Consider the following 15502-nt stretch of genomic DNA (forward strand, 5'->3'; position numbering starts at 1 on the left):
TACGGATGCAACTTGATTAGGATGTTTCTCTGAGCAGACACAGAACCCTGCATCAAGAGGGAAGAATAATCTCTCAGTGTGAATATTGGGAGGCAAGCTTCCTGAACAGTGTTCATTGTTAGGCTACAAAATTAGAAATCAATGACCTTGATGGTGTACATGGCTGTGCTATGATATTCTGAGGAGACTCTGAACAACTCATACAGGACAACCATGATCACATGATGCGCAGAGATTGACAGGTGGAACGGTAGTAAAACTGAGTGGAATAATGAAATATAGATTCATACAGTAGTTTATTCTTCACAGGTTTTAAAGTGAGCTCACCATTACTGTTATTGTGTCATCCATTTAGAATATGCAAATAGCTGACAGTGCATTTGCCTGCTGGTGCTTGACCTTCCCCTCGGAGGTCACTCACCAACTCAATTACTCTCCCTATCTGCAGTCTGTCTAAAAACACCTGTTATCCTCCCACATGCTATAACCCTCCACCAATCCCACTTGAGTGCTTCGAATATGCCACACGTCTGATCACAAACTGTTGGGCCAAGGTGGGATGTGCTGAGAGAAGGAGGGGCATAATTGGAGAGGGGGAAATGTAGTGTATTGCTGTATGAAACAAAGGCCTTCTTTGAAAAATATTATTTTTTCTCAGAACATTTTACATGTAATACCATCCATGCACAATAATACTTTCCATTGTCTTTCTTTTTCTGTCTTCATCCACTCCATAATTTAAAACCCAAACAGCATTCATTTGGAAATAGTGGTGGCTTGAGAGCATTTTCTCAATGGAGAATGCTACACTCTATCTTGACCACAGCACCACCAAGCAAGCAAGTATCACCCTTCTGTTAACCATGCCTTGTTGATAGTGCTATTCATAATGACGAGTATATCCGAATCCCCTGTACTTTAGTAAACCATCTCTTATTGACCTAACTTTGTATGTATATTTGCCAGATGTGGTCAAACCAGTGTACTGACTTTGTCAGTGGTGACATTGAGCAAGTAACAATGAGCAGAAACACCTCTCCTTTACCAATCATTTGTCAGATCCATTATTTTAAGATCTGGAAAATCAGAAAGGCAATCTGGGTCTCAGGAAAAAAAGAAAAAAAGTCATAATTCCTTTTCAATTATTATTATTGCCTGTCCACCTAGGGAAAATAATGGACCAATTTACATGGGACACTTACAATACTTTTCAGTAAGGTGTAACATCTCTTGACATTATTGCATGGCATTCGCAGTCAGCAGTCATGTGCTCTGTGGCATTGGACTTTTACATTTGGAAACAGCAACTTGGAGGATTAGCATTTCTTGTTCATTTGTTTCATTTTATTGCCCTAAATTGACTGCAAACAGGACAGCTATGATTATTATACATGTCAATTGCCGTACCAGTGAAGTTATTGCCGTGAAACAAATATAGTCTGCATTCATTTGTTTGAAGTACCGCTGATATTATACATTGTTCCTCTTTAAAAAACTACGTCCCTTGGACTCTCTACAGTTTCATGCATATAAACATTTTCTTTGAAGATCAGCAGCATCTTACAAGGTCAATGGATGGTTATATTCCAACTTAAGAATAGACAAATAATGACTGAATGAATAAATTAAGAGAGGTCAATAAATAATCAAATAAATAAGTAAATACAGAAAAATATAAATAATTGAACAAACAAATAAATAGATTAATAAATAAATGAATAATTAAATTCAGAAGATTATTTACAAGATAGTTGGATGCCATACACCAAAATGGTGGAGAGAGCTTTCAGCAACACACAAACAGGGTGACTGGACAGTTACTTTGTAACTGAGGGTGCATGAGTTCATACCTTCTTTTACGTGAGGTAATTGTGGAGGAGTGTGGAGCACCTCAAGGAGTGATGAACACTGCTTATTGAGTCTGAGGGAAGCACCATACAGGTGGCAGGTGAGTTCATGCAAGCCACCAGGGTGGAGGAAGAACAGAGGGGGTTTTCATTGCTATAGACAGGTCACTGCACATGGCACTTATATTAACAGATCATTTGGTTTGGCTCCCCGTGATAGTTATCAGTGTGGTGAAGAATGGTACTTTGATCATGTCTTGTAATACCGCAACAGATCTCTTTAACATCAAACATCTGCTCCGATATAACTGAACATGACCCTTGGTCAAGCTTCTTTAATTGCCTGAATATTGGTTTGTCCACAAAGCTATCCACTGAATACCCACAGTTACAAAGATACTTTTGAATTTGATCATCAATAGATAATTGGCACAAAAAATAAGAAATTTTAACTGACATTAGAAAAATAGCATCCATTGAATTAAAACATATATAGGTGACAAAAGGGTATGTTTTTTACTTTCAAATTATCTCCCTTTTTTTGCAAATACTGTCATAGTTCACATTTTCATAAAAAGTTCATGTTGGCAGTTGCAAAAGAATTCAATTCTTAGCAAATAAAAAGCAGCATAAAAATACAAGAGGTCATTTTTGTCTAGAAAACAAAAGAACACTGTTACAGTCCTTTTTATGTAGTTTTTTTTTTTTCATTTTCCCAATCTATTTGCTATAAAATATCAGGAATCTAAATATTATTACTATTGATATCAATATCATTATAGTCATTGATAAAAATTCACATGCCAGGCCTCATATATAATTGTGAGAGTGTGTGTGTGCATATGTGTGTTGTGTATGTGTGTGTGTATGTGGTCACATGAGTTGGTGTGTACATGTTAGTTATTTGTGAACTAACAACTACAATTTCTATTCAGGGAATGGGGGTTCGATTGTATGTTTCTGTGGACGATTAGCTACTGTGCAGGGAAAAAAATCCAGCATCTTTTGAAAATGTCTTTGCCATAATTATAGTTTCTTCACGTAATCTCAGTGAAAATATTGCTTTCTAAAAAAGGGAAGAAAAAAGGCATGGAGGGCAGAGTGAAGGGGGTTATTGGTTAAGAACCTACAGTGGGGGTTCAAATTCTGCTTCCTTCCTGGGGTTAGTCAGTTAGTTCTCAGAGCCAGAGTCATCTTCGTCTGCGGAGCCCTTGAAACAGGCTGACTCATAGTGCTTGTTCAGGTAGGACTTGAGAGCGAAGGTCTTATTGCAGCGCTTGCATCGGTAGTGCTTGAAGGCAGAGTGTGTTTGCATGTGGGCGCGGAGGTTTGAGCGGTCAGCAAAGGCTTTGCCACAGTGGGCGCAGGCGAAGGGCTTCTCCCCAGTGTGCGAGCGCATGTGGCCCTGCAGAAGCCAGGGCCGGCTGAAGGCCTTGCTGCACACATCACACTTGTGCTTGAGGTCGTGGGTAAGGATATGCATCGCCAGCGCAGGCATGGACACATACACCTTATCACAGGTGGGACACTTGCGCGCCATCTTGCTATCCAGGCTGCGGTGTGTCTGCTTGTGCCTGCTGAGATTGGAGGAGGTCGCGTACGTCTTGCCGCACTCATTGCAGGTGTGACGGGCCGTCCCAGCGCCGGCCTCCCGCTCTTGATCCTCTGCGCTGGACGCCGTGCTGCCTTTCGCTCCTGCCCCACGGCTCTCACCGTCTCCCTTCCGCCTGGAGCGCCCGTCGGAGATGAAGAAGGCATCCATGGTGTAGCCCTCAGTCAGGGCCTCCGACTCACCGCTGTAAAAGCCGCTGGCCGTCATGCCAGATTGGGGGCTGTCAGGGTGCTCCAGGTCAGGGTCGCAATACTCCTCACCCCCGCTGCTCACCTGGGTGTAAAGGGGATCAGAGACTGGAGATGCCAGCTTGAGCTCCACCTTCTTCTCCCCCTGGTATACAGATGGCGTGATGTAATCCTGGATGTATCCTGGAAGAGACACACGTACAATTACAGATGGGCAGGGCTTGTGGTGGGGAAATGCAGTGTGACATGACTAGCAAGTTTGAATTTTTGCTTCTTGTATGATCTTTTAATTAAAGACAATACTGAACAAATTGACATTTTTGTAATAACTCAGGTTTCGAAATACTAATATCTACAGAAAGAAGAAGAAAACATTGTGTCCTCTGCTATGTTTATGAACACCCAAACACTATTATCGTGCAGATGAGCACTGGCTGTGAGATGGAGATAATAGCTCATTAAAGGAACCTCCGGTGAAGGACTCACAATAAAGCCTCTCTGACATGAAGTGGTCTCATTGATTAGGCCCCCTTTTCATGATAAGATTTTCTCCGCACAAGGTATGTCAATCCTCTGTGACTATGGCCTATCTGTCTGTTTGCTCAATTAAGATGCAATGAGTGGAGTCTTGACCATTATGGGCCTGAGAAGAAAAAATGTCTAAGGGGACGATGTAGTATAAATTCTATTGTAGAGGAACAGTGTTTTCACACGGTGACCTTCAACGGCACAACCATAATTACATGACGCACTCAAATGTATTTTTGTCTTGAGTGTGAATTAATCTTTTCCTACATTACCTAACATCCACATTCTCTTCGTAATATCTAACCTTTGCTATGGCACAACATGCTCTTACTAGACGATCCACTGAACATAAAGACACTGTCAGTTTAGGTTTGATATTCCTCAACAGATTATTGACTGCTTTTACATGATGAGGTGTACTCTTTGTCTAGACTCCAAATGTCCATCCTTTTCTTGTGAGGCAGCCAAGTGGAGCTAAAAGGCTTCCTGGCAGGGTGAAAGAGCGAAACAACTCTGAATATCCACTAGCCTGAGTACTATCATCTGAGCAGCTTCATGCATGCAATCACTGCATGTGTACACAAGACAAGGATACAGGGCAGAAAATATGATTACTACACATAATAAGACTTATGTGTGGTCCCAATATTGCACCGAGAGAAATAGTGCATAACTGCAGAAAAACCCATTCGAAGTGCTGTGTGCAGCAAGCGGTGGAAATTAAGTATTGACTGATTTTTAATGAAATTCAAAGTTTTGCACTGATCAATAGGCCATCGTCTGTAAAATAGTACAGCTGTTAGAACAGCCGTGTGTTGGAAGAGAAGATAGAAATAATGTGAGGAACAGATTAAGTGCCTGGACCACACAAGGATAGCCTATTCAGTATGGTTTAGTGGTTGGGAGGGTTAAGCTGAAACCTGATACATGGATTACAGCTGCGCAAAATCGCTATATTGTTTGTGAAGAGGGTCACCTGCATGCAACAGTGAGTGTGGTGAAGTGCCTTTAAGAATCAGGTCATTAGAAAATCAATTGAAGTGCTCTCTAAGCACACCAGTCTCCATTCCTGAGGGGCTGTAGTCCAAGCCCACCATGACAGAGACATGACCATGATACCAAGAGGCTAAGATGCAAGGCTGGATCTATTTGGTAACAACCAGAGTGTTGATTATCCAGCTAACAACTTAAATTGAACCAGAATATTTTCTTCTAAATAGTATTTACATTTACATTTAGTCATTTAGCAGACGCTCTTATCCAGAGCGACTTACAGTAAGTACAGGGACATTCCCCCGAGGCAAGTAGGGTGAAGTGCCTTGCCCAAGGACACAACGTCAGTTGGCATGACCGGGAATCGAACTGGCAACCTTCGGATTACTAGCCCGACTCCCTCGGATTACTAGCCCGACTCCCTCACCGCTCAGCCACCTGACTCCCTCGTATGTGATCACTTCTATAGTAGTATTCATTGCAGCTTAGAAAAGAATGCACTTTAGATGCCGGAATCTTGTAAAAGTATTTTAACGCAATTACTGAAGGTCAGACAAGGAGTTCATCATTTAGGGCTGATGCTGTTTTAACCTGTACAACCCATGGATTCATTCCTCTAATGCAAAGCAAGCATGTAATTAATGGACCCTCTCAGCCACCCTTCTTTGTTGTTCGACAGACACTCAAGTCAGATGTCTCCACAAAGGGGAGAAAAATCTGTTGGCACAGCAAAAGTGCTGACGCGAGGCATTTTGAGAATTCTTTTATTTTGCATTTCACAGTACACAAAGGACAGGTTCCTTTGTGTGCATTAAACAGTCATTGGTAAAATGAATGTAGTAATGTCTTGCTCAGCGCTGGTTTAGTGTTGTTTATCAAAAGAGAACAAAAGAGGGTAACAATAAACCTCACAAAATGTATGATTGTCCATCTTTACAATTTGTACAAAGGATTTTATTTTCTAAAGGCAGCAACTCTTCAACAGAGCATGAAAGTAGAATTAAGTTTATGCATGCCTTAGATAAAAGCTGATATATGTATGATAATACCCATGCATTACAATTACAGAATTCAGAAAAATCTGCCAAACCACCAACTGAAGGTTTGATTAATCGATAACAACCTCAGACAACAACAAAAAATGTCCATGATTTACTGGATCATGATGAGTACAACAGAATAACAGGTGGCCATTGACATGTTACCCTGCACTACAAGGCAATATCTGGTCATGGTACCAGGGAAATCATAACAAAGGGAGACAAGACATCTGGCATTTAAAATATGGCAACAAAATGGAAGCAAGCTTAAACCTGTCTCTAAAAGTGAAGGACATCTCTCAGCGCTGACTGGGGCTTAAGCGCTGTGTTGCACAGTCCTTGTGTTAACCACTGTGCTGCTATGTGCCCTTTCTTCATGTTTACTGTACACCCCCTCTCACGTGACTACCGTCAATGCTGCCCCAAGCATTTTTGTCTCCTTTCTCTCCTTCTTCTTCCCTTTTCCCCCCATGTCTGAGCTGCCCACCTCCCCCCGGCTGTTTTGTACAGTGCATTGATGTCTCTCGTGGCGGTGATAGGCCTGCACGGCTGAAACTCTACCCCTGCTAGTTTCCAAACGCCCGGAAGGAGGAGAAAGATGTAGCGGAGAGAGATGGGGATGGAGATGGGGGTGGGGAGACTGTAATGCTCTAGTTGGGTGGGAGGCGGGAATCGGGGTGGGGGGGGGGGGGGTGTTCAGACCGTGATGTGAACTCAAGGACAATAACAGCTAAGGACAAATGTATCATCCGGCACTCATCTCTCAAGTTCATGAATTTTTTAGTTCGTACAAAGACCAAACTGCGTGCGGGTCTGTGTGTTCAGATAACACAGACTACTGTGCATGGTGCAGTAATATACACACACTAGAACGTCTACTAATGAGAGACACGTTTTGTTCCGCATTTCCACAGGCTAATCCGTGGCTGTGACCTGAATTGTGTCTGTCCGTCATCAGAGCAAAAAAACAAAAGTCTTTATGGGGGTGGGGTGCTGCTGGAGAGGATTATTATAGATACTGATGCAGAAATCTGCCTGCTTTATGTAACATCTGTTGTTGATTCACAAACAACAGGCAAGTCAAGAAGTGAAGCATAATTTCACTGAACACACACACAGAAACAAAAGAAAATTCCAACTGTGAAATCACAGCTATGATGAAATCAACAAATAAGCAGTCTGAGGCTATGGTGGCAGCACACCCTTGATAACGGCAGGACTATCCGTAGAGGCATGCAAACTCACCATTCTCGCTGAGACGGACTCCCAGGCTGGTCACCGAGTCTGTGATGGAGCGTGCGAAAGTGAACGAGTCGTCCAGGTGATGATGGTGGTTGGAGACATTGGACGAGGAGAAATCATCGAGCTTGATCTTCTTAACCAAAAACGAACGGGGCATGTTTCAAAGAATGGAAACACAGTGCTGAGAAAAACACATGGGAGAACAGAAAAGACCCCCAAAGAAAGCAAACAAGCAGAGATGGCTTGGTGGTAATCCTCGTGTTAAACGTAAAGACAACCTCCAAGAACATAAGAGAAGAAAGAAAATGGAAACCAGAGGAGAACAAGGCTGACGGCGATGCTGTGTGATACTCTATGGCTCCCCCAGCTTTCAAAAAAATAAAAAAAATCCTGTTCAGCACTGGATAGCTCCTGTGATGCAGCAGGCTTAAGGGACCAGAGAGAAAGAGAAGAGATAGAGACAGAAAGAGAGCAGAGGGAGAGAGAGAGGGAGAGAGAGACTGTCAGACTAGCTGAGATCAGCAATCACGCCAGCCTTTATATGGGGCACAGGCAGTGGAAGATCAGGTGGTGCTGCGAAATGGAGCTGCTTAGCTTTAATCCATCAAATGTCCCCGGGGACACACATCAAATTACTACTGAACCGTCTGTGCATTCGCACACAGACAGAGGAGAAAGAACACAGCCAGACCCGCACTGCCCCCACTTCCCCCCTCCCTCCTTCCCCCTCCCTCCTTCCCCCTCACTCCTCTCCCTCCCCCTTTCACCCCCGCTTATGCTCCATGCTCGGAGGAGGAGTAAAAGGGGAGGGCAGACAATGGAGACATGTGGATGAGAGCACATTCAGTGTCCTGTCCCCCATTGTTTTCAGATGAAGTGGCACAGTTTATGTTTGTATTGTGCAGGCACTGCCTCCCTCATGTCCTTGCAGTTACCTCAGACACTCTCTCACCCCTCACATCCATCTGAGCTGAGAGGCAGACATACTGTACCATAAAAAAACACACTGCCGAGCATAACGTGCTGCACCTAGGCTCACACACTGGACAGTTTGCTTGTAGTGATTATGTGAACACACGATGGCACGCTATCTTTTTTGAAGATGCTATGGCACAGATGTGTGTCCTGCTATGCATGACAAGGAATTATCTGATTAATTAATTACATCTTTCTAGATTAAAATGAAATGCAGAATTAGACTCACTTTTCCAATTTGGACAGATATTACTGTTTAGGGTTGATAACAGTAAAAGGCTGTTGCTTTTTAAATGCTCATGTCATACTGTGCAAATTTAAAAAAAGAGATTGCTTGTTAGGATGGAGTATATAAAATGTATTTACTATCATTATTTTCTATTCCATCTATTCCACAGTATGTTTCCCATAACAGCAGACTTAACCACCTATAATAATATTAACAATGCATAACCACCTATAACGTCAGTAATAATAGCAATGCATAGCAGTAGCAATGCTATACAGATGAAAAAACAAACATTTGTTGAGCTGCAAAAATGAGTGGTGACATGAGATAATTTCATGCAGAGCATTCAGAACAATCACAAATTTGAAGTGACAGTTATTACGAGGGTGCTTTGTTCCATCAAAATAGACATACTTCATGAGAGTTATTATGGCAAAGTACAGTGATGTGGCCTGTGCATGGATCATCGTTTGAGGGATAGATGGAGAAAGATGGAGAGGGAGAGGCTGAGCAACATGTTGTCAAGGGTGTTAACTGTTTGTTTAAAAAAATAAATCATAGAAGTGGAACTATGAGGCTAAATGGACTCTGAAACGTATTTGAGTGACATTGATCTTTTCCAACCCTCCTGTTTGACTGTGTTTGAACTGCAGCTCACCTCTGGTTGAAGCAATCCTCATTATTCTGCCTTATGTACGGCGCAGCCGAGCAACCTCCTCTTAGGTACAGACCTCGCACGCAGACATCAATATTTCAAACTTAGAGGGTCTTGTAGGATGAGGGTTTGAGAAACCCCTGGGGCTGAGGTAGCAACTCAACCTATGGAGAAAACCCACAGTTAAAATAACCATGCTCAACACCTATGTATCTGTGCATATTATATTTGCTATAATAAAATGCATGTTTAGTTGTGGAAAAACATCAATCTTGTCTGTAAATATTTGTATACAGTTTTTATGTGAATTATTTAACTGAACAATACTATTCAGTCTCTCACTAATTCATTCACTTACACAATACATCTTTGTTAATATGGAGAGCAACAAGTGATCTCTACAGGTTATAAGTTACAGGTTAAGGTTACAGGTTACAAATTGAAGGTTGCAGGTTACAAGTTGCAAGTTGCCTATTGCCCCTGACATCCTCTTTCCCCTGCTCTTGCCTTGGGTCCTTGTCCACTTAAAGCCTTCAGACACACTCTGACATCTGGTAACTGCCTCAGGACCTAGGTTTCCATGGTGACTCACCCCCTTGAGCTAAAGGTGTGGTTTCCCCTCCTGTGTTGTAGGGGGCTTGGTTTGTGTCCACAGTCTGGCCAGGCAGGAGAGCCACTGATATAACATATCAGCCTTATTAGCATAATGCATAGCCTTATGAGCTAATAGACAGACTAATGGATTCCATCTACATGTTGTGATCCTTCCCACTTTAAGGCAACAGAATGTCAATGTTATAATGAAACAGTTCATGTTGTAAAGACACATTGTTAATGCATTTAAGCAAATTGATTTATTCAGTAATTCAAATTCAAATCCATAGTTTTGGGTGTTTTTAAAAAGATTTTGTAGTCATAAAACCAAATGACAATCCAGTGTTAGTGTGGGCATTCGAGGTAAGCTGGGGTGGTGCTATAAGGCCATTAGGCATGGCCATCTATAATTCACCTCAATGTTGCTTACTAGGTCACTGCAACATCCCCCATGTACTGTCTTCAATGAGGTTTTGCTCGCATAGAAGATCCAAGTGATATTTTCCGATCAGATAGAGCAGGAAGGTTGTACTGGCAATATTTCTCATTTTATTGAAGTCTCCCAGCCCAACATAAGAGTGAATGAACTTTAACTGCTAGTGCTGCCATACTGTATCAAATGCTAGCTGGCGGATAGTTCAGTATATCACTCATGCCCTATTTGGCTTGTGTCTGCCTGCTGTCCTGCATGTATCTCAGAGCGTGTGCGCTTTTGTTGTCCATGAGTAACTGTACAGTAAATGGGTCAATTAAGTGTGAAAGGCAGAAAGAAGCTAACATGTTCCTATCTCTTTAGGGGTGAGATAATTTATGCTAATAACATCTCCAGCGCACAAGCTGCCCAAAAATGATAGCAGACCCCTTTCCTTCCAAAACTCTTTTCATCCTCTTGAAAAAGCTGTTTCTCAACACCTTGCAATGAGGCAGCTGCATGCAATGAATGAACCCCTCTTTCCCTCCCTCTTTCTCTGTCTTTCCCTTTCTATCTGTCTTGCTCCCTCTCTATCTTAGTCCTTTTATTTTTTAGGAAGATAATCAATAATCACAATTCAATTTTATGTAGAGAGCATTTGTTCCCCATCAGCCCACTGAATTCATTCAACTACAACACACACACACTCACAAAAAGTCTCTCACTTTCTCACCCCTTTCCCTCCAGACTTTGTAACAGGAAACCATAGAATGTATGTATAAAATAAGATTCTACATGAATGATGCTTCTTAATAATACTTAAGCTGCAGCTCAGGATGCTGTTTTTGTGACGTAAATTCCTTCATCATGCTGTGAATGAGGCGGTACTGAATGTCTGTGCCGAGCAGGGCCATCGTGGCAGTTCAATAAATAATACGGGAGAAAGTGGAAGCAATAAACCATATGAAATGTCTGCCATGTGGGAGCTAGCTGCCCAGCATCATGCATGGGATGGAGCTCTGTTGTCACCTTCCCAGACTAATATGTTCACTTACAAGGGTACAGGGATTTCTTTCTCTTAGAGAGCACAATAAAAAAGACTGAATGGAAAGCATCCTGAAACTCTCAACTTGAGATGGGTGTAATATAGAATAAAATCACTATCCAAAGTTCTTCACATCAAAGAAATCTTAATTTGATCTAGTTCCAGCCTCTCTTCACAATTTCCAAGTAAGCATATGAAACATTTTCCTTCCTGAAGATAATAAAATATGAATTATATTAGCCATCATCACACCTTTCTCTGGTTTATCTCTAAATTATTGTTCTGGTAATCATATTCTCAATTAATTGGGTTCATTAATCACCAACAGCCCCCCCCCCCCCCACACACACACACACACACACACACAGACACGTGGGTCTCTACCTATCATGTACCATGAAGAAGGTCATACCATGAGGTAATAGACTGTCGCTTGCAATTTGCACTCCCATGAAAAAAGCAGCAAATGTATTAGTGTGATGGTATCACTCTGTTTTAAATTAACCAACAAATTAGAGAATGTGCACGCTTGCGAGAGGGCTGGCGAGGGCTAACACAACCGCTGCACATAAGACATTTTACCGGTCATTGTGAAGCATCTCGAAAGCATTTTCAATCCAGTAACCAATTTCCTTTGTGAGGATTGTAGGATTCTGAACACCTGTTAGCAAACGGAGAAACAAAGAGATGTGGTCTTGTTGCCAAAGAGGGAGCTCTTTTATGAATGCAATGAAGGAATCTGCAACCAAACACATTTTCCATCATGCTACACGGACAAGTTTTTTCCTCTTATGTGTTTTTCCTACCAATGCATGTCAGCGAGAGAGGTGAGGATCAATTTCCACAGGATTAGGCTGCCCAAGGAGAATGATTGCTTTTTCTAATACTTAGTAACAATTTTTCAATTTCCTGTGGTCTTTGTTACTCTCAACATTTTCGCAAATGAGCAAAACAGAGGCGAGCGGCATTGCTGCTTTGCGAACTTCACCTTGGGACCTGCCACAATTTGCATATATATTGAGAGCATACGTTTTTGGTTTATAATAGTTGCCTTTCTGGGTTGGGGGCGGGGAACTGGGGGCGGCTGGCAGGCATTCTGTCACCTGTTATGAGGCCCTTGTCCACGAACATCCCTGAGAGACTAAGGCAGGCGATAATTACGGTGTTGAGACTACCACCATCCTACTGCACCAGCATGGTGTTGCTCTTTCCCTGCACACCCTCTTTAATCTAAACAGACCATCATAGGCACAACAAAGACCACTGCCTCTCAACTACACAAGGCCCGAGTTCTCCTGCATCTCACAGCTTTATAAGATTTTTTAAGGTGGGAAAAAAAACAAAAGATGGCTTAGTTATAGAATCCTTCTGTATATTTATCAAGCAGTACACATTGCACTTACAGAATATTGAGGAGTCTTTACATTTATGTCCAATTTTAAACCCCCACTTTTCCAGTTAGAGTGAGAAAGGATTACAATGAGACGGAACAAAGAAAGAGGCAGCACGGAGAGTCACATGACAGTGGCTTTATTGCTGTGTTATGGAGATTTGAATGGTAATTGAGTGTCTATGATTAGTATGTGGCTAGTGTGACTCATGCATGGCGTCCGTGCAGAAGGACGAGCCACTGTACTGCCTCTGCTGCTGTCCTTAGAACAGCAAGATATGCTGGTTTGGATTTTCATTTGAACTTAAATCCCTTGTGATTTATCATGGTTTGAGACTTTTTCTTACTCCTTGCAATTCTATTAGGATAGGATGAGGATAGCAAGGCCAGGGACAAAGGCAAATGCTGACCATGAACCTAAACCCCCCAGAGCACCACTACACAGATAAAGAAGTTGCACTATTCATTTCCCTATACATTTGCCTGTGTGTGTGGTACAATTTTTTGTACTGGGAATATGCACATCAATGTTTGTGAGTGTATGTGTGCAATTGTTTTTCAGTCTGTGTGTGCATCAGTCTGTGTGTGCATCAGTCTGTGTGTGCATCAGTCTGTGTGTGCATCAGTGCGTCTGTATGTTTTGAGCTGTGAGATGAGCTCTTTTCAAAGGGCACACTTTTGTGCGAGGCACAGACAATGCAGCTGGCATAGGCATGACTGTTGCTGGAAGCGTGTCCAAGTTGGCAGACTTACAGAAAGCCCTGGCTCACTTCATACAGGGGACATAAAAGCTGCCTGTCCGTCTGCTGTCTCTCCTATCCATAACGGCTGGACGGCACCCATTGAAAAGTACAGGAACAATATGAAGTAGTTCTGTCTCTATAACTTAGGTCTGATCATTTTTATCCTATAGCCTTCTGTTGCAGGCCACATTGTACAGTTGTCCGTTAATTCCGTTGAAGACTGGCAATTACAGATAGGGACTGTCAGTTGAAATGTTGTAAATACTTGCTGTGGGCTAAAGAGTCATTATAAATCAGCAAGTTTTGAATAAAAACATTTTAATCTGAATTAATGTAACCAGCATGTTTAATGTATGATTCCACACATGACCAATTAAAACCAATAGCTGCCCAAATAAGGATAGAGCTAGTAATTCTGTAATTGCCCAATAAATTAACCAGAAAAGACACCTGTCAAAACAGCAGAAAATCTCTTTGGAGCTCCCTCCTATTGGGTCTGTAGTGATGGACTGAGTTGGTAATGACAACTCCCCAAGTCTGTCCCCTCAGGCACAGGGACGAAAGCACTGTGGAGTTCTCTCTTCCCATCCGTCCCTGTTAAGATAATACATCAAATAGACATTTTAATTTGAAGTTCATTTTCTCCTCAAGGGTCTGTAAATGTCGACTTGCACGCACAGTGAAACAGCTAACCTTTTATTAATAAACAGAACTGGCTATGTATGATCTTTTTATTTCAGAATTTTAAGATTTGTACTCAAATGCTCAGCTATTGTTTAATCCATTTTTATAAGCATGCCTTAAAACTGCTTTCATCTGAACTGCCTGTTATGACTCATTGTGGAATAAGCACAGCAGATTAGAGTAGAAACAGAGACAGGGCTAGTCCTGTATCCTGGATACCAGTTAGCTGGCTCAGCTTGAGGTATGTGTGGTCTGGATATGAAAGTGAAACAATAGATTTGGTCAAACCAGATATTCTCCAATTTGAAAGTGCACACGCCCCCTTTGGCTTGACTTAAAACAACAATAGTGACTCATTGATTTTCACCAACAAACCAAATTGCCTGCAATGGCTGACACCTCAGTGACTCTGAGGAGACCTCATCACTCAGCAGTTATATTGCTGCTGTGCACCCGGCGACCTCCTTTTCCAACACAGCTTGTATGACGGTAACGTGCGTGAAATGAACGCCAAGCCCTGCCAGCGGTGCCTCAGCGCTTGGCAGGGCTCAACACCTGCCTGCGCTCAGCTGCTCTCGCCACGCTTGACCGCACGTGGCTAATAAACAGACCTGTCCTTATCACTGGAAGACCATTAACGGGGGGCGCAGTCACCTGGATCCCGGGTGTGCTGGGGAGAATTGTAAGGCAAATGTAATGGGTTTCTCTGTATCACTGCTGCACACTGAGATTCTGAATTACACCAAAGGCCTGATGTTATTACTTGTCCCCTGGAGCTTGCCTGTGTGTTTTATGATGACTACAGAGAAAACCAGGTCACTGCTCAAATTGTCATGCTCTTTGCCCCCATTGCTCCAGTTCTATCTATCATTTATCTCCATTCAAACAGGAGACACAGGCCTGTAGCAGTTACTGTATTTCATATCCAAAATATACCATGATAAGCAACCTTTTATCGTCACATGAATATTTTCTTGTGATTATTTATATTGCTCTGTCCAACTGCACCACTCCCCTGCTGGACTGCATTTAATATCTCCTATCCCCTCCATAGTTCACCGTGTATACAGTTCTTGAAAACAGATGCACTAAAAAGTGACGGGTTTGCTTTTGAACAGTAAACTCTTCATCATACTGTACATGCTGCCTACCCTGGCCTCTGCTGGGCCAGCAGCACTGGATAGAATGAGAGCCATGTTGGTACCTGCTGCTACCCAGCCAGGGTCAGGAGATACCACTGGGGCCCCACTGACAAATTGTCCTTGTCTGGCCGCCTGAGAGAATGGGGATTGCAGTAATTGCATATTTCCCACTAATTGCATTTG

At 42.4% G+C, this 15502-nt stretch overlaps 1 protein-coding gene across 1 annotated transcript; it reads right to left on the reverse strand.

Annotated features, from left to right (window-relative positions):
• Positions 1-3018: 3018 nt before the first annotated feature.
• scrt2 (scratch family zinc finger 2) lies at positions 3019-7607 on the reverse strand. Its single transcript, XM_067240620.1, has 2 exons — positions 7454-7607; positions 3019-3830 (listed from the first exon to the last, which is right to left on the reverse strand). Exons 1-2 carry the CDS (start codon positions 7605-7607, stop codon positions 3019-3021), a joined length of 966 nt encoding a protein of 321 aa, XP_067096721.1.
• Between the last annotated feature and the right edge of the window lie 7895 nt (positions 7608-15502).

The sequence above is a fragment of the Osmerus mordax genome, chromosome 7 (assembly GCF_038355195.1).
Source record: "Osmerus mordax isolate fOsmMor3 chromosome 7, fOsmMor3.pri, whole genome shotgun sequence".
Classification (NCBI taxonomy): Eukaryota; Metazoa; Chordata; class Actinopteri; order Osmeriformes; family Osmeridae; genus Osmerus; species Osmerus mordax.